Below are 17,382 nucleotides of genomic sequence, written 5' to 3'. Positions count from 1 at the left end.
TCTCGCGCCGCGGAGCGCGCGCGCGCCCCCCCCTCCCCTCTTTCCCTTTTCCCTTTTCCCGCCTCCTTCCCTCATTTCCCCCCCCTTCATCCCATGGACATGGCACGGCCACCTTAAAGCGCCGCGCCGCCCCCTCCTCCCCCGATCGCCGGGGCCGCTATGAGTCAGGTGAGTGTGTTTTTATACGGAGTGTGTGTGCGGGGGAGAACTTTTGGGAGGGGGGGGGGGTGGGAACTGTGCTGCAGTGGGGTGGGGGGGATTGTGCTGGGTGCTTTCCCCCCCATCCCAAATGGCGGTGCTGGATGTGGGGGGATCGCGGTGGCGCTGGAGCAGTGGGAGGAAGGCAGCGGGCTGAGTGCGAGCCTTCCTCTCCATCCTCCTCGTCCTCCCGCAGCCCCCCTGACGCCCCCTCCTCTCTGTGTTCCAGGTGTGAAGCCCCCGCCGGGAGGAGGTCATTCCCCTCGCTGGCTGCAGCCCTGACGCTGGGATTTTCCTTTTTTTGGCTTTTTTTTTTATTTTTTTTTTCGGCCCCACCACCTCCCTCCTTCCCTCCCTCGCTCCCTCCCTCCAGGAATCCAGCGCTGCACCGGAGCCAGAAGAGAGGGAGCAAAACCCAGCCCAGGCCGAGAGCCGCGTCCAGAAACCAAACCCGCCCTTCGCGTCGCAAAGGAGAAATTTTTTTTTTAATTATTATTATTATTATTTTTATTTTTAATACCCCTGACCCGAGCACGGTGGCGGCAGCGGCACCGGGGCAGGGAGGCTGTCCCGGTTATTTATTCTCTCCCCGCAGAGCTGTCCCTCCGGCTCACCATGATGTTCCGAGACCAGGTTGGCGTGCTGGCCGGGTGGTTCAAGGGCTGGAACGAGTGCGAGCAGACTGTTGCGCTGCTCTCCCTGCTCAAACGCGTCAGCCGGACCCAGGCTCGCTTCCTCCAGCTCTGCCTCGAGCATTCCCTGGCAGACTGCACCGAGCTCCACATCCTCGAAGGGGAGGCCAACAACCCCGGTGAGTGCTGGCGAGCCTTCTCGGGCAGTGCTCTAATGCCGTCGAAATTAAAAAAAAAAAAAATACACCCGAGAAACGGGTGCGGTTTGGGAGCCGGGGGCTCCTCCAACTCGGTTCTCTGCTCGCGTTTTATTTTCCAAACGAGGTTTGGCTTATTTCAGTTTGGTTTTTCGCAGCAAACTACTCCGCTCCATGGCGTGGTGTAACTACGGTAGCATGAATGATTGGTGGGTTTTTTTTTTTCCCTTTCCCCCCCGTGCCCCCCCTTCCTCCTTCCATGCAGTTTCCTGTGAAATAAGTAAGTCAGGTCACGTAGAGTCTGGATTTTCTAGGCTTCTTTTGGGCAACGTGGCTTGCTTTGCTCTCTGCAACATGCAGAAGCAGCCCATCGCTACCTCAGACGAACTGTTATTGTATAAAGGTCTGGACAACTGGGTTATCCTATTTTTTTTTTCCTGTTAAATGTGGCAATTCCTATTTCATCATTCAGATCCTGTTTGGACGCATTTTTTTTCCTGCGGCTCTGAATACCCCCTTGTGTTTCAGCAGAGCTCGGAGAAAATATGAGTGGACTGTTTCATGTTACTGAGCGTGCAGGGTGCAGGACAGCAAATGTGCTTGGCTACCGAAAGTGTATTTTTCTTTTATTTATTTGTCATTACAAGTTGCTCAACTCCTCCAAAGTAAATGGGAGTTGGAGCAGGATGGGAATGGCACAGGCTCCGTGCGAATTGCGCCGTGTGTTCCCGTATTTATTTGTGGGGGTGTGTTACAGATGTGTGTGTTCCTAAGCGTGGATGTACGCAGGGATGCAAGTTGCTTCAAGCAGAGTTTTTGTAACACAGAGGGCCAGCAGGGAAGGTGAAATGTCATTTAGTTGCGCAGTTCTGTTTCTCCAACACCTCTCAAAAAAAAAAAAATAATCCCAAACGAAAAAAATCCCATAAAAAGCAAAGCAAACCCCCATTCCTAAGCCCCAAAATCGCAGGGGGCTGGAAGCTCTCGGGTGTTGGGCTGTGCGTGGCAGAGCAGTGCCGGGGAGCGGCCGGCTGCGTTCCGTGATGGATGGAAATCCTGCGGCCGGATCCCGAGCGGAGCCCCCGGTGTGGACGGGGCGGGAGGAATGCAGGGTCCTTCCTTCTCCAGCTGTTCCCTATTAGAGCACCGAGCCGGCAGGATTTGGCAGCTGCCTGCGCTGCCATTTGATGACAAGGTCCAGCGCAGCGCCGTGTTCCACCGAGGACGGATTTAAGTCCTTCTGCAGGAAACCGAGCCTGGAGCTGCTCCGGCGCACAGGGATCGGGGCTGGCTACGGGGGAGCGAGGCTGGAATTGGCCGTTCCCTTATATAGCTCGCAGGAATGAGAGGGAGGAATGCTGCCGAGTGCGTCTGGGCGCAGTGCTGCTGCTTTTATAAACAGCTGAAGGGATGAACCTCATCCATCCCTTTGGGTGGGGAGGCCCCGGGGGGGGCCGGGAGGGAACACATTCTCCAAACTCGGCTGCTCCTGGATGAATCTGCAGCTTCCCGTGCCAGCCTCAGCACAGCTTTGCTGTGGTTCCCTCTGCGAGTTAGTGTGAGCAATATATTTTTAATTTTTTTTTTTTATCAGCGTCTCAGTTTTTCATTCTGGGTTTGGCAGCAGCTGTGTCCCCTCGCTCGGCCAGGGGATTGGAGGGGGGTGATTTGCCTCCTGCCACCAGGAAAGGCAAATTGTGAAGGAAAACAGGGTTCTGAAGAGGTCCTGGACACAGAGTCATGTAGGGCCGCCTGTGTGGTGGCATTTTCTCAGTGTAAGGCTGGGTGCAGACCAGGGTTGGGCCCTTCCCATCTCCACTCGTGCGAGCAATCCCTGTTTGCCCCTGTAATCCTGGTGACCTTGCTTGGCACAAGGATTTCTCCTGCGTGCAGGGCTTGGCACCCAGCCCCTGCCTGGCCCTTGCTGCCTTGGTGGAGCTGCCTGAGCTCTCCCTGGCCTGCCTTCCAAAAATGATCTCTTCCTCCAGGGCATTCATAGCTCTGGTGCCAAAACCTGGATCCACTGAGTTCCTCTTTCTCACCGAGCATCCCCTCTGTATGGCTTTCCCTTGGGATGGGCAAATCCATGCATCCTGCAGAGCAGGACATGCACTTTTGCAGGCAATCCTTTTGCAGTGCAGGGAAGGTTAGTTGAGATTTGTAACCAGGCTCAGTTAGGAAATAGCTTTTAGTCTCCTGTGTTAGTGCTGCTTTCCTAAAACCACCTATATTCCTTAAATCACTCCTGTTCCACGCCTGTTTGCCAGTCTGGCACTTGTCACTTCCCTGGCAATGGAATCACCTTGCATTACTTCTTACTCTTTGAATCCTGGTATTTACATTACTGATTTGGATTTGGGCTCGATTCTTTCCCAGGCTGGGGCCTGAGGTGGCTCCTGGTACATTTTCCTGGTGTTTGCTGACTTGGAAATAGTGGCTCACTGCTTGTAGGTGTCCCATTGGTATCCCTGGTGGGGGCTGTAGGGCAGGAGATGTTCCCTTTCCATGAAATCCACTGTCTGGGAAGTGGTGTCACCAGCTGAATGTAACTGCTGGGCTAATGTCCTGGAGCAGGTGTTGGAATTACACTGGACCTTGTGAGAATTGAGTTGTTTCATACATGCAGGACCTGTTACTTGTCCCAGCCCCGTGGGGAGGTGGGAAAACTGGAATGTTACTCCTAGGTTCTTAGGAGTAAGTGGCAGCCCTGCTGTGATCTGTGGTGGATGGGCACCATCTTTGGAACTGTTATCACCAACAGCAGAGATCAGGAGGGTCCCAAAGGCAGCCCAGAGCTCAGAGATCCTCTCTGCCTGGTGGTGCTGGGCTCAGAGCCCTCAGGTGTGTGCACCACGTGTGGAGGAAAACCCATTTCAGCAAAGGTGTCCAGGTTGTTTCTTGCCTGGTAGACTCAAGATGAGAGGTCTGATGAATGGCAGATGTGATGGGAAAACTCAAGGAAGAGAATTTTTTAACTGGTTAATTGCCACAGAGAAGCAAATATATTTAGTTTGGAGGAGCTCTATTTTGGTGATGTTTTTTTTTTCCAAGTGTGAGGGTGTTTTCATAATGACAGCCAAGCTGTCCTCATCAGTACTGCAAACCCCACGTGGCTGTGCTGTGTACAGCTGTGTATGAACCTCAGGAAGCCCTGAGGATCCTCCTGGTTCCGTGGTTCCCTGCCTAAGCCTGGAGGGGTGGATGTAACCTTGTTGCCAGCCTCAGGTGTCTTGCAGGAAGCTGCATTGGTGTGTGGGGGCTGCAAGACCACCTGCAATCCATTGCTTAGATATAAAGGGAAAATAGGACTGGGAAGTAGACTTGGAAGGACATCTATAGATTCTTCATTAGGTGAAATGCACAGCTTGGGACTGGCCTACACAGTGGCTTCACTGAGCTTTAATGGTTTAAACTGGTGAAGAGTGTGGGTTGTTGCTAATTCGACTGGAGCGTGCGTGGCTTGGTCTGCTGAGAAGGAGGAGAATATGGAAACCGTATTATCTGTGCACAGAAATAGAAGTTTCAGGTATTGCACAGCACTATTTAAAAGCCTGCTATAACTTCCTTCCTTCCTTCCAGCCTGGCCTTGCTGGGCAGCTTCAGTCCCAGCTGCTCGGAGCCGTCAGGACACAACAACCTCCACTGAGCTTCCAGGAAAGGTCAGGCAGGAGTGGGGTGGGAATGGGACCTGTGCTCCTCCTGGGGCACCCAGCGCTGCTGGGTGTGGCTGCTCTGTGGGCTGCAGACCCGGTGAGGAGATGTGTGGCTTGTCCATGGAACATGGGTGTTGAGTGCAGAATCTGCTTTCATCCACTCCAGCATCCCTCTGTGGTTTGTTCCCAAAGCAGTCCCACATCCCACCCCACCAGCCCTGGCTCTCTCATTCCTGCAAGGTTGACACAAGTGCCCAAAGACTCCTGTAGGTCCTCCAGGTGTCCAAACACCCATGTGCACTGATGGAAGCAGTGACAGCTTTGAGCTCTTGGCCTTAAAGGACAAGAAGCTTCCTCTGGCCTGTGCACAGGACATTCACTGCTCCATGTGTTAGGGCCAAAATCTTAATTTCATTTCAGCAGGCTGTCAGGTATCACAGGTATCATCAGGATGACCTAGATTCCTCATCCTGGGAAGGACTGGCCAAAGGAAGAGACAAGGGTTGCAGGGAGCTGTAATGTCTTTTAATAGACCAAGTGATGCAGCTGGAAAAAATGGCCAGGCATGAAGGTGCACCAGCTCAAAGGAGGGCTTGTGTGCTTGTGGGTTTTTTTCCCAACTGTACCAGCTGGTCTATTAAAAGGTATTACATATTCCTGCAGACCTTGCTGCTTATATCCTTAGCTCCCTGTGGCTCCAGCCCTGCATCTGTTGCTGCCACCCCAGCCACAGTCTCCCAGCCCATCAGGAAGCTGCTACCCCCGCACTGTGCAAATTTTGTAGTTCATCCTCAGTTACCCCACTGATGGCAAATCATTCAGTGCCCAGTTGGAGGGTGTTTCCCATTTAAAAAAAAAAATTCTTGGCTTGCAGTTGCATTGCAATGCTGAGCTGTGGTTTAAATGTCCTTGGGCTGTGTGAGGGCATTGCTGGGCTGTCACACAGTGGGACTGGAGGAGCCCAGGAGGGGGAGGGGGTGTGGAGCTGAGCCTGTGCTTACTGGATTTGATGGGGAATTCTGAGTGCAGGGCTGGACATTGGCATTGTGTGGTCATTCCACACATTTGTGTCTGCCTGGAGAGGGATGTGAGCAACCCTGCTGGCTCTGCTCATTAAAAGTTAGGAGCTGGGACTCCTAAATGGAGAGATCACAGAATCAGAGAAGGGCTGGAAGGGACCTGAAAGCTCATCCTGTTGAAACCCCTCAGACAGGGACAGCTCAGAGTTCCATCCAGCCTGGCCTTGAACACTCCCAGGGATGGGACAGCCTCTCTGGGTGACCTGGGCAAAGCTCAGATCTGCTGAGCTGACACTTGCTTTAACCTGCCTGCTGGTGCTTGACCTGCTGCCACACACCTTTCCCAGGTTTTGTTTGCAAACTTGAGGGCTAAAAGCTATCAGTGCTGGGATTTTGGGAAATATTAAGGGTAGGGGTACAGAAGTACAGAGTGCTGTTAGCCAGGGGCTTTGAGCCAGGCTACACACCCAGTGTTCTCTTGTGATTCAAAGCTATTTTTATTTTTAGGGATGCTTTCCAGAGTGGCTGTGGGAAGCACTGCAGGCTGCAGGAAGGTCTGTGGTGTGGCATTACAAAGGTTCCCCTTTGCTGTCCCCCTCACCCCAGTGCTGGGACCTACAGGAGACTCTCCTGGGCTTGCACTTTGCTCTTCTGTATTTTCTCCTATTTGTTTAAAACCTCCTTCCCTTGTCATTCCTGGCACGTGTCCCTTGCAGTAAGGAGATACTCCTGTGCCTGCTCCCAGAATTCTGCCAGCATGAATGACAAAGTCTCCTCCATTGGCAGAGCTAATGAGGGCCAGGTCTTCTGGATGGGGGGTGGCAGAGCTTGCCTGGGTGGTAATTTTTAGGCTGTAATACTTAAAATGGAAAGGAAAAAGTTAACTAATGGTAACAGCCTGTTCTGCTGCCTGGAGCATGGTGTGGTGCAAGAGGGTTGCTCATGGGTGGGCTGCTGTTCCCCAGAGACCTTTCCATACTTTTCAGTGTCCTTTTAACCCTTTTCTCAGGTAGTTCAGGGAGGGGCCTGATGCCAGGGTTAGTGCCAGGGTTAATTTCCTCACTGACTTCAGTTGGGAAAAATCCCACTGTTGGAGTGCATGTGAAAGAGGCAGGGAAGCATTTCCTGCATCATCACAGACCTGAGCTGGGATCCTCTGCCTGGACCAGCTTGTTCCTTGATTCCTTCTGTGCACATATCTTGTATTTGTGCTTGGAAAAGCAGCAGAGCTGGAGTTCTTCCTCTCCTACCAGAGTGGGAGCAGGGAGGATGTTGGTGGAGGAGAGGAAGCACACAGAGCATCACTATCAGGATATAGATTGATGGGAGAGGTCGAGGACAGCTTTAGATCAAGAGCTGAATAGGAACCAGCTGTAGAGCCATCAATTAAAATAATCTAGTTTGTGAATACACTTATCTGCAAACGAGATTAAATGGATGAGTGGGGAAAGCGCTCTGCCTGCAGCTCACACTGCTGCTGCTGGATCATCCTCTGCACTGTTCCATCCTTTGGCGTGTTAGACCTCAAAATCTGAGCAAAGCTGCACGCCCATTTCACCTATTATATATTTGCAATTAGGCCAGTTGATTTTAAAGCAGTTGATGCTCCAGTCAGCTGAATTTTCCCACAGAGTTCCCCTGAAGCAGTTGAAGCTTGTGGATGACGGCAGAAATTCCCATCTCCCTACAATTTCTCAAGCTCTGCCCTTTCTTTTTCTCATGCTCCATCAAAAAAGACCACCTTGGTTTCATTTGTGGCCCGTGAAAGCCACTTCTCCCTGAGCTGGGAATTATGTTTGCAATCAGTGTAACTGAAATAGTAATTAGTGTGAGCTCCAGCTTTATTTTAGGATGCATCCGTCAGTGCTTCAGCGCTCCGGCGTCGAGCTCGTGTCTAGTGTTACCACAGATAACTGCTGGGGGAAAGGGCACCCCTGGCACTGCCACTGCCCCCCAGCCCTGGCATGGGCTCATCAGAGAGGGGAGGAGCTGCTGTACTGCAGTGCTGTGTTTTGGGGCTCCCACCTGCTGGCCCCAGTGTCCTCCTCTCTCCTTGCACGGTGCCAGCTGAGGGCAGGAGCCCACACCAAGCACAGGTCCTTGTGTTTGAAGCCCTTTTTGCCTGCAGAAAGGCCACAGGGGTGGTGGGACGAGCCCTCACATGAACTGTGTGTTTGTGCAAATCTGCCTCTGAGTGTCCGTGTGCCCTTTGTATTTCCTGTTTTCACCAATCAAACAAGACCATCACTATTTTACTAACCCCTGGTTACGTAAGAGCTGCTGAGGGATCTAAAAGAGGCTGCAGGTCTGATGCAAGGGATCCCCAGGCTTGCACGTTCATCCCTTTTCCCTTCAGAAATGGTGTGTTTGTCTTCCCAGTGCTCTGGTCCTAGGAAGAGACACAGAGATTTCCAGAGGTCATTGCTGAGTGTGAGTTGGGCAATGGCAAACAGCCAAGGCAGTGGCTTTCCATCTTGGCCCAGTAATTACAAATAAAGTTGAGGTTGGAGCGAGCAGATCCGTTCCCAGTTTCCTCTTCCGCAGCAGATGCATGAAGTGGAAGGGCAGGATCTCATCAAAACAAGGCTGGGATCCTCTGGTGGAGAAGGTGCTGCTGGCTGTTCTCTGGCAGGGGTTTTGTGGGCAGAGGGAGTTGTGTTTCTGGCACTGGGGGATGGCAAGCTGGATTTTCTCTGATGGAGCAGACCATGGGATGGTCTCATCCATGGCAGCAGCTTGGTTTGCTCTGGTTCTGGGTGCTGAGCAGAAAATGAGCCTGGTCAGGGTGAGTGGGCCGGCTGCAGAGACAGAAACCCAGAATCACAGAATCACTGGGTTGGGAGAGACCTTCAAGATCATCCAGTCCAACCCAGCCCCAACAGCTCAACTCACCCCTGGCACCCAGTGCCACATCCAGGACCCAGGGATGGGGACTGCACCACCTCCCTGGGCAGCCATTCCAGAACTTTATCACTCTTTCTGTAAAAATCTTTTTCCTGATATCCAGCCTGTATTTCCCTTGGTGCAGCTTGAGACAGTACTTTATTCTGTACCTGGCAGGAGCTGGCTGTGTTTGGAAGTGCATGAGCTTCTCCTGGCTCTCCCTGCAGGAGACAAACACACCTGGCTGAAGCAGGAGGAGCTGTAAGTGAAGGATTTTCCAGCACAGGCTCACCCATCATGCCAGTGTGGGTTTTATTGTTCACTGTGGGGTTTTATGGATGTATTTACGCACAGTGACTCCGTGGCATGGCTGTGTCAGGGGTTTTGGTGAAGGTGTCTGGATTTCAGCCTGGTTTCTCTGCTGGGCTCTGTGCAGGTGTGTGCTGCAGCACCTCAGCTGAGGCTCCCTGGGCTCAGCACTCCTGTCTGCAGCTTGCTTGGGGGTGCCTGTAGATTTCTGCTCTCTGAGTTGAACCCAGGGTGCAAACCATGTATTTCTCTGCCATTAACCCTGGCTGCTGCCCTTGGCTGAGTTCTCAGGGTGTTTGCCGTGCTTGAGCTGCAGTGCAAACACTTTCTTGTATTCTGTCAGAATAATCCACAGGGCAGAGCAAGGTGCTACCACAAATCCAGGGTCATTTTATGTTGTGGACAAGGGACTGTCCAAGGTGGAAAACACAGATGGATGATACTGTGAAAGCTCTGTTGCACAAGGGCTGAGCCAGCTCCTGCCACAGCCCCTGCAAGCCTTCCCTGTTACTTGCAGGAGCTGGATGTGGCCCAGCTTGTTGAGCTATCATGCCTGGAGATGTTATTTTACTTAAAATAATGTTAATATTGTGACTGTCCTCTGCAGGATTCAGCAGCTCTGCTCCACTCTTTGCTCTCAACCAAGGCTGCCCTGCTTTAGAAGCGTGGGGTGCTTCAAAAAGCTTCTCTTCTGTTACTGATCCTCACAAATAATTAATTCCAGATTGCCTTTTTTTTTTTTTTTTAATACAACTTGTTTCAGGCAAGCCACAAACCTGCCTTTCTTTTAACCAGTTAGTTCTCCTGCTCCTTGGCTGTGCTGTTGCCTGGTGGGGAATGGGCATGTGCTGTGTTTGGAGTTTTCATTGTTGTTATAAGAAGAAATTGAGTGGGTGGATAAAACAGGGTTTATCCAGGTTTAGCCAGAAGCGTCTTAAAACCCACTTTCCATGCTGCTGCATTTTTTTTTTTTTTTTCCTGTGTTTTTAACCCTGAACATCACAGATCAGTTCTCTTTGTCACTGGGTTTTTCCTGTTGTCCCCTTTTCTCTGTCCCCCATCAGCAGTGGGAATTGAAGAAGAAACTGGGGAGAGAAATGTGGAGGGAAAACCCCACAACTTTTATTGTGATGAAACTTGGCTGGTCTGACATTTACAGGCAGAACATGTGTGTTTCTGCAGCAGCTGCAGTCTATGTCCATACATTTTCCTGCTTTTCAGTTTTCCTGTTGGGATATTCCTCTTGTTTCTCATGCAGCAAACATCAATATGATTTTTCTACCTTTTTTTCTGACTGTTCCCCAGCGTGCTCAAGTTGCCACAGGGTCAGCTTGGTTCTGGGTAGGGTTTTTCTAAAATCTTACAGTTGCAAAGAAGTGGATTATTTTAAAAAAATACAAAGTCCCCTGGCTGTTTCCCTCCAGATAATGCAAACATAGATGAAATGTTGAGTTATAACTACCTGAGTGACCTTTTAAGATAAGAATTGTTATTGACTGGTGGTATTATGTTAAACTGATAAGAATTCTTTTTAGAAGAGGAGGAAAAAAAGCCCAACAAACCCTTCAGTAACCATAACAACTTACTGTGCAGTGCAGGGACAGCACACAGCTCCTTCCTGACACTGCTCCTGGGGGCTTCAGGGTGGCCCCGTGGGGATCCCATCCAGCATCTCCTTGGGAAAACCTCCCAGAGCTCCAGGTTGTGCTGTGAGGGATGCCCGAGGTCACCTGGCTGCTCCTGCTGCTCTCAGCTCCCTAATTTTCATCATCTGTAGGGAATTTTAGCTGGGGAGCTGTGCTGAGGCTCAGTCTGGTGCTGGGGGTTTGGCTGGGAGGGAGGGATGGGTGCTGGGGGCAGGATCAGGATCAGGATCACAGACTTCCAGAATGATTTGGGCTGGAAGAGACCTTGAAAGTTCACCTTGCCCCAGCCCCTGCCATGGCAGAGACACCTTCCACTGTCCCAGGCTGCTCCAAGCCCTTTCCAGCCTGGCCTTGGGCACTTCCAGGGATCCAGGGCAGCCACAGCTGCTCTGGGAAACCTGTAACAGAGCCTCCCACCCTCCCAGCCAGGAATTCCTTCCCAAAATCCCATCCATCTGCCCTCTGGCAGCGGGAAACCATTGCTCCTTGTCCTGTCACTTCATCCCTTGTGAAGGGATCCAAAGCCCCTCTCCAGCTCTCTCATAACTTTTGTAGGCACTGGAAGAGTCTCTGAGGTCTCCCTGGAGCCTTCTCTTCTCCAGCTGAACAAGGATGCTTTTGGAGGTCAAAGGAGGATGCTTTCAATGGTCCTTGCTTAAAAAATGAGGAATGAGGCAAGGAAAACCCTTCTTTGCAGTGGCTCTTGCAACAGCCCTTGGAGCCCTGTTGGGGACTGGACCCAGCTCCTGTTTGAGGTTAGGGCAGTAGATCAGGAGTGTGATGGGTACCTAAGCCCCTGGGCTGTGTTTGCATGTGTTGCTCCTGGGAATTCTGTCAGTTTAAAGCAGAATTCACACTTTGGTCACCTGCTATCAGGGGTTGTTAGTGAGACCGTTAGAGCTAAAGAAAATCTGCCAAGAGCAACTGGGATTTTTTTATCACCTTCTTTCCCATTTCCTTGCCTTTGTATTACCCGACAAAGTTCCCAGTTTTCATGGAAAATGAGCTCACAGCTCACAAGTGAGGATGAGCCCAAAGGTGAGCAAACAACAAACAGCATCTTGGAAAGTGCAGAGACCCTAAAAAGAGAGAGGCTAGGCCTGATAAAATACTCCAAATACTTTAGAATTAGGCATGAGGCATTTGAATGCATAGCAGAAGAGGCAGAGGTGTGCAACTTTGTGTGTCTGCTCAGGAAATCAATTACTTAAACCTGCTGGGTTAGGAGTCATGGCAGCAGCAGGGAAGCTGTGCAAAGGTGTCTGCTTAGCCCCTGCTTGCCAACCTCTCCTCACATTCTTCTGGAGCAGCCAGTTGGATGCTGAGTGCTTTTTGTAGCCGATGTCAAATCTCGGTCAGCCGGAGAGCCTTTATAAATAAAGGTGTCTGCTGGTATTCAGGCATATGTGGATAATAGCTGCTGTAATTCAGCTGTCCAGCCTGGCTTCCCAGCTTTTATAAATGACTGATCAGAGATTCCACTGAGAACGAGGATTTAAAGGGATGGAGCTGCTGGAAGTGGTCTCTGTGCTGATAAGTTTAGCGAGTCTCTACCCCCGGGACAGGTGGCCAACCCTGCACTCCCTCCACTGATGTCCTGGGTTTATATTTCACACAAAGCAAATGTTGCATTAATAAAACTTGTGTTGTGGTTAGATGGCAGGGCTCTGCAGTCATTATTTGCAAGCTGCACTCAAATCTTTGAGTTTGTAATATTTTTTTTTCCCCCTGTTATTTATGGGAGCCGGTAAACACTCGGAGATCTCTCTGGACAAGCCACAGCAGCTGGAGGATACTGGTTTCTCTATGGAGTGGAGGAATTTCATCAGAGGAGCTATTGTTCCTCTGTGTTCTCAGCATTTTGGCAACTGTTCTTTAGATTAACCCTACAGAAAGGGGAGGCTGCTCTCTGCTGGGTCTGAAATAATTACAAAAATGTGCACAGATGCTTTTGCATTGTTAGGAATCAATCCTGGTTGGTAGTGGGGAATGGTGTGGGATTAGGGAATGAAGAAGCCCAAGTTCTTTAAATCCCTCCTGAAGCCAGGCTGGATGTCAGCATTGGTGTTCAGTTGGTTTCTGGTTTTAAAGTGGGAGTACTTGATGTCTTCTGCCACTGCCCTGAGCAGTCAGTAATCTCAGTGTGTGATAGCTGGGGTCCAGCCCAGCTGAACTCCAGCAGAATCCATTTCCCTGGGCTGTGTTGGGTTTGCCTGGCAAGGTTTTGGTAGCAGGGTGGCTTCTGTGAGAAGATACCTGAAAGGCATCCACAGCTTCTGTGGGAAACCTGTGCTGAGGCCTCACCACCCTCACAGCCAAGAATTTATTCCCAATATCCCATCTAACCTGCTGATAGCAGAGAACCCACATAATGAGTTACAGTGGTGGCTTGAGACAGCCAGAGCAGTGGCAGTTTGGAGGGATGAGCAACCTGGATGGGGCTTGGAGCTCCCTTGGGATAGTGGAAGGTGTCCCTGCCCTTGGCAGGGGGTGGATCTGGATGGCCTTTAAGGTCCCTTCCAACCCAAACCATGCTGTGATTGCTCACCCAGGAGCTGGTGTGGTCCCTATATGGGCCCCAGAGGAAAAACAAGCCCATGACTTGTGGCCAAGGGCTGATGGAGCTCCTCACTCACCCTGCAGCAGCTTCTCCCTCTGCCAGTGCCTGCAGGGCTGATTCAGCTCCCAGCTCTGTTAGTTGCCAGATCTGCAAAACATAACCAAATTCAGGGGCTTTTTAATCTTATGTGCCTATTTTGATTCAGTTTACCCATACAATTACACTAATTTGCTTTATTACACGCAAAAAGATTAAAAATACATCTGGCAGAGAGGATTAAAAGCTGGTAATCTGGCTGCTAAGAAGCACAGGATGCTTTAGGATTTCCTTTCGAGGTGTGTGGAGCTCTGGAACAAGAGCAAATGTGATCCTTTGTAGTTGGAGTTTTCATAGGGAGAGCTCATTAAAGCTGGTGTGATTGTTTGAGCGAATGAGAAATGAATGAATTTAAAATGTAAGACTAAATCCTACCACATTAAAGGGGTAGTTGTGATTTAAGAGCTCGTTTTTGGTTTGGGTTTGAGTTTTTTTGTGTGTGTAAACCTGGGGCAGTAGGGTTGTTTTACCTTTTAAGGGATTTAACAAGTCTCTCTTAATTTTCTTTTAATGTTGCAGAGCTTAAAAATAATGCAAGGTCAGGCTGAGCGTAACTAATTCCAGTGTGAAAGCAGAGGAAAGCCTGTTTCTCCAGAGACTTACAATTAGTGCAGCAATCCTCCTCAGTACAGCCTTTGAGAGGGATGGAGCAGGAAAAGAGACTGCTGGAATCTTGATAAATAAAAATATGTGCTTGGGGATTTTTTATTTTTCCTTTTTTTTGTCCAAGGAGAAGGAGGAGCCCTATAAAAGCCAAGGTTTAATTTAGTCTTGCTTGCTTTCACGTGTGCCCCAAGAGGGTTTGTGGCAGGTCAAGGTGTGGTGAAGGTGCCCTTGGATCTTTTGGGGGCTGGCAAATCCCTCTGGTGGTTTTGAGTGTTTGTCACTTGGTTTATCTGGGTTTACCCAGGCAGGCTCCCAAGGATGCAGAGAGCTTTCCTCTGAGCTCTGCTGCTCTGTCCCAGTTTGGTGCTGGGATTTTGGGGGGGATCCCCTTAGCGTTTCACAAAATCTTTTTGTTGCACTATTAAGACTTACTGTGGTGACTGTTATCTTCATCATCTCGATGTCAAAAACCCCCAAACTTGGCTATTTTCACACAGCTCTGGGTGTGCTGCCTGTTCTGGCCTCCTGTGTAACAAGAAGCCCAAAGCATTCTCCTGCTTTTCCTGCAGCAAGCCCAGAGCATTCCTGTGACAAAAACACACCTGGCTTTGGTCAGGCCACCCTTGGGGATCCCACAGCGTGTCCTGGCAGCTGTGCTGCTGTGACAGCAGTAGAGAGGTGTCACTGTGTCACCTGAGTGCTGCAGGGGATGCCCTGGGCCCCACTGCCATCATCAGAGAGCTGCTTCCCTCCTTGTCCCTTCCCACATGTGTTAATTTTGCTTTCCAAGTCTGGCCTGCTGCCACAGCCCCTGTGTGTCCCTTCTTTCCGTACATTGTGGTCTCCTGCTGGGGCTGGAGGTACTGGGAGCTGTGACACTGCCAGGACACGTGGGGGAAGGGGAGTTCCCATGTCCTTGCTCCTGTTTCCCTTCCCTTGGCCACAGTCTGTTTTCATGGTGGTGGCAGTGAGTGTTTTATGCTGGGAGCCACCCAGGACACTGAGGTCCCATTTCCTGGCAGCCTTTGGTTCTCATGGAGTGCTGGGCTTGTCCCATCAGTGCCAGGGATGCAGGGATGGTCCCTCTGAGTGTTGCTGTGTGGGATGCAGCCAGCAGCCTGCCCTGCCCTCGGTGCCAGCTGGAGCTGTGCCCGCAGCCCAGCCCTGCCTGGGCATCACCTTCCTGCTGGCACAGCCACAGCCACATAAAAGGGTTTTCCTCTCTCCATCTCCTACCTGCTGCAGCTCTGCCTGGCCCTGGGCAGGGACATGGGGCTCTGGGGATCTCTCCAGAGCCAGGATTTGGGCTGTTTTCCTCTCCCTCAAAATATCTGCACCCCCTGGTTTGCAAACACTGCCTCGCTCCGTTGAGGTTTGGGGTTTTTTGTTAACTCCTTACATGCCCCTGGCTGATAAAATTTGGCCTGTTATAGTAGAAATCCCAGCATGTGCTGCCTTTTTTTTTCTTTCTTTCCCCCAACAGAATCCATATGTTGCAACTTTGAGGAGAGAGGAAAGCAGCATTAACTTTTCATGTCTAGCATCGCTAATTTAAGGGGTGAGAAATTGGCCTGGGTCTGTTTTTTAAAGAACTGAGCATACACTGATAGTACCAGTGTTGGTACTGAATAACTTGCTAAGCTGAAGGGTGCAGCAATATCTAAAATTAAATCTGTTCTTAATTGCTGGGTTATAAATGGCAGCATTTTCTCCAAATGGAATTAATTTATTATTTTTCATTTGCCGACACGAGTCTCGGCAGCACAAACCCAACATTTTGCATTAATACAATAATGAGGCACTTCCAAAAGGTGTGTTTGGCATTTGTAGCACACAGCACAATCTAACAAACCATAAACTATGTCAAAATACTCCTAAAGTGGTAATTAAAACTTTTTTTAAAAATGTAGAATAGATGAATACATTCCAAATTGTGACTTTTCAATGAAGCTCTTTCATAAAAAACATTGTTTCTTGCCAAAACAAATTCAAAGGCATTTTTGTAATTTCTGCTGGGGAAAGGAGGAGTGTTTATCCAGCCTTTCATGTTGGCTGGGCTTTTTGACTTTTATTTAAAACTTTAAAAAAGGCAGTGTAAAAAAAAGAAGTATTTTCGTCTGAATGTGCATTAAGAAGTCTCACTCCTGTCCTCTCTGGAGCAACATGCAATGAAGGCTGGAGTAGGGTGTGCCTTGGGGTGCAAGGCTGCCTTTAGCATCCCAACTGAAATTCAGTGGTGATGGGATCCCTGGCACATTGTATTTGGGGCAGACACAGATCCCAAAGTGGTTCCTGGCCTTGGGGATCCCATTGGTGGCTCTGCCTTTGGAGGGGGGAGCCCCCGTGGGTGCTGGGCACGGGAATGGGGTTCCCCTGGCATCCAACCAGTGCACAAAGCAAAACTGCTCGAGGTATTTATAGCTTTTCCTCCTGATTTTTATTTTATAATTTGAATCTTGGATGTGTTTTTGACAGCTTTTACCTGCTGAGTCACCATTCGTCCTCATGCACAGGAGCTGCACGTACTGAATCCCCGAGTAGGCTTGAGCAACCATCATTTAAAAATAAATCCTCTCAAGGAATTGGGCTTTTTCCCCCTCTTTTTTTCCCTCATGTCACCAGCTGCTTTTGCCACTGTGTGTTTGCTCTGTTACACGAGGCTGGTGTTCTGTAGGTGTGATGTCTTCACATTGCTCAGGATGGCTTTGCCATTTATCACATCCCACCACCACGTATCCTATGGAGGAACTGTGTGTGCAAGCAGATAACAGTGCAGCTTGTGGAGATAACTGGATCTGATCCTGCCCTGAGCACTCTGCTGCTCCTGAGATGGGTCTTTCTGGTGGTGAACCACAACTTGAGCACAAACTCATTCTTTTAGCTTGACTTTATAAATACAATTCCTTTCTTGCGCCGCAGCACGTTGCTGTTACTTCTGGTGGAGGGGAAGGGACAGTTGGTCTTTCCAAGAGTAATTTCAATATCCAGGTTAGTTTTCTTTCCCATTTACCAGGTTCAGGTGGCAGGTGTGTTTATAGCTGGTTTTGCAGTGCTGCTGAGGGCTTGATCTGCATCACTTACTTGCAGACAGCCAGATTGCAGCAGCCACGTCTCCAGAAACTGCTTGGAAAGACCTTGGGTGTGTGCAAGGACACTCATTTAGGGTATTGAAGCACCTTCTGGTCCCTTCTGTCCCAAAAATGCATCTCAGATTTGCTTCATCACCTCTAATTTTGTGCATTGGATGGTAAATGGCGAGAACATTGTTAGCTCCTTCCTGCTTCTGTATCCTCACACTCCTCCAGCGTTGATGCTGCAGATGGAGAATTACAGGAATGGTTTGGTGGAAGGGACCTGAAAAATTATCTCATTCCCACCCCCTGCCATAGCCAGAGATGCCTTCCACTATCCCAGGTTGCTCCAATCCCCATCCAGTCTGGCCTGGAACACTTCCAGAGATCCAGGGGCAGCCACAGCTCCTCTGGGCACCCTGTGCCAGGGCCTGCCCACCCTCAAACAGAAGAATTTCTTCCTGATGCTTCATGGTGTGCACAGCTGTTCTGCCTGGATGGTGTATTCCTTA

General features: G+C 50.1%; 1 protein-coding gene across 3 annotated transcripts in view; it reads left to right on the top strand.

The window, feature by feature from the left end:
- Nucleotides 1-17,382, top strand: part of SAMD4A (sterile alpha motif domain containing 4A) — a 99,115-nt gene continuing 81,733 nt past the window's right edge. For 2 of the 3 annotated variants that reach the window (XM_030948868.1, XM_030948866.1), the window contains exons 1-2: nt 1-168; nt 428-1,009. In XM_030948868.1, the coding sequence (XP_030804728.1) occupies nt 814-1,009 (196 nt within the window). In that variant the 5' untranslated portion in view covers nt 1-168; nt 428-813. The remainder of the gene's footprint in view (nt 169-427; nt 1,010-17,382) is intronic. The other variant, XM_030948867.1, reaches the window with a different exon arrangement.

The sequence above is a fragment of the Camarhynchus parvulus genome, chromosome 5 (assembly GCF_901933205.1).
Source record: "Camarhynchus parvulus chromosome 5, STF_HiC, whole genome shotgun sequence".
In the NCBI taxonomy this organism is placed as follows: Eukaryota; Metazoa; Chordata; class Aves; order Passeriformes; family Thraupidae; genus Camarhynchus; species Camarhynchus parvulus.
Note: the sequence above shows the minus strand (reverse complement) of the source record. Positions and strands in the feature narration are given on the sequence as shown.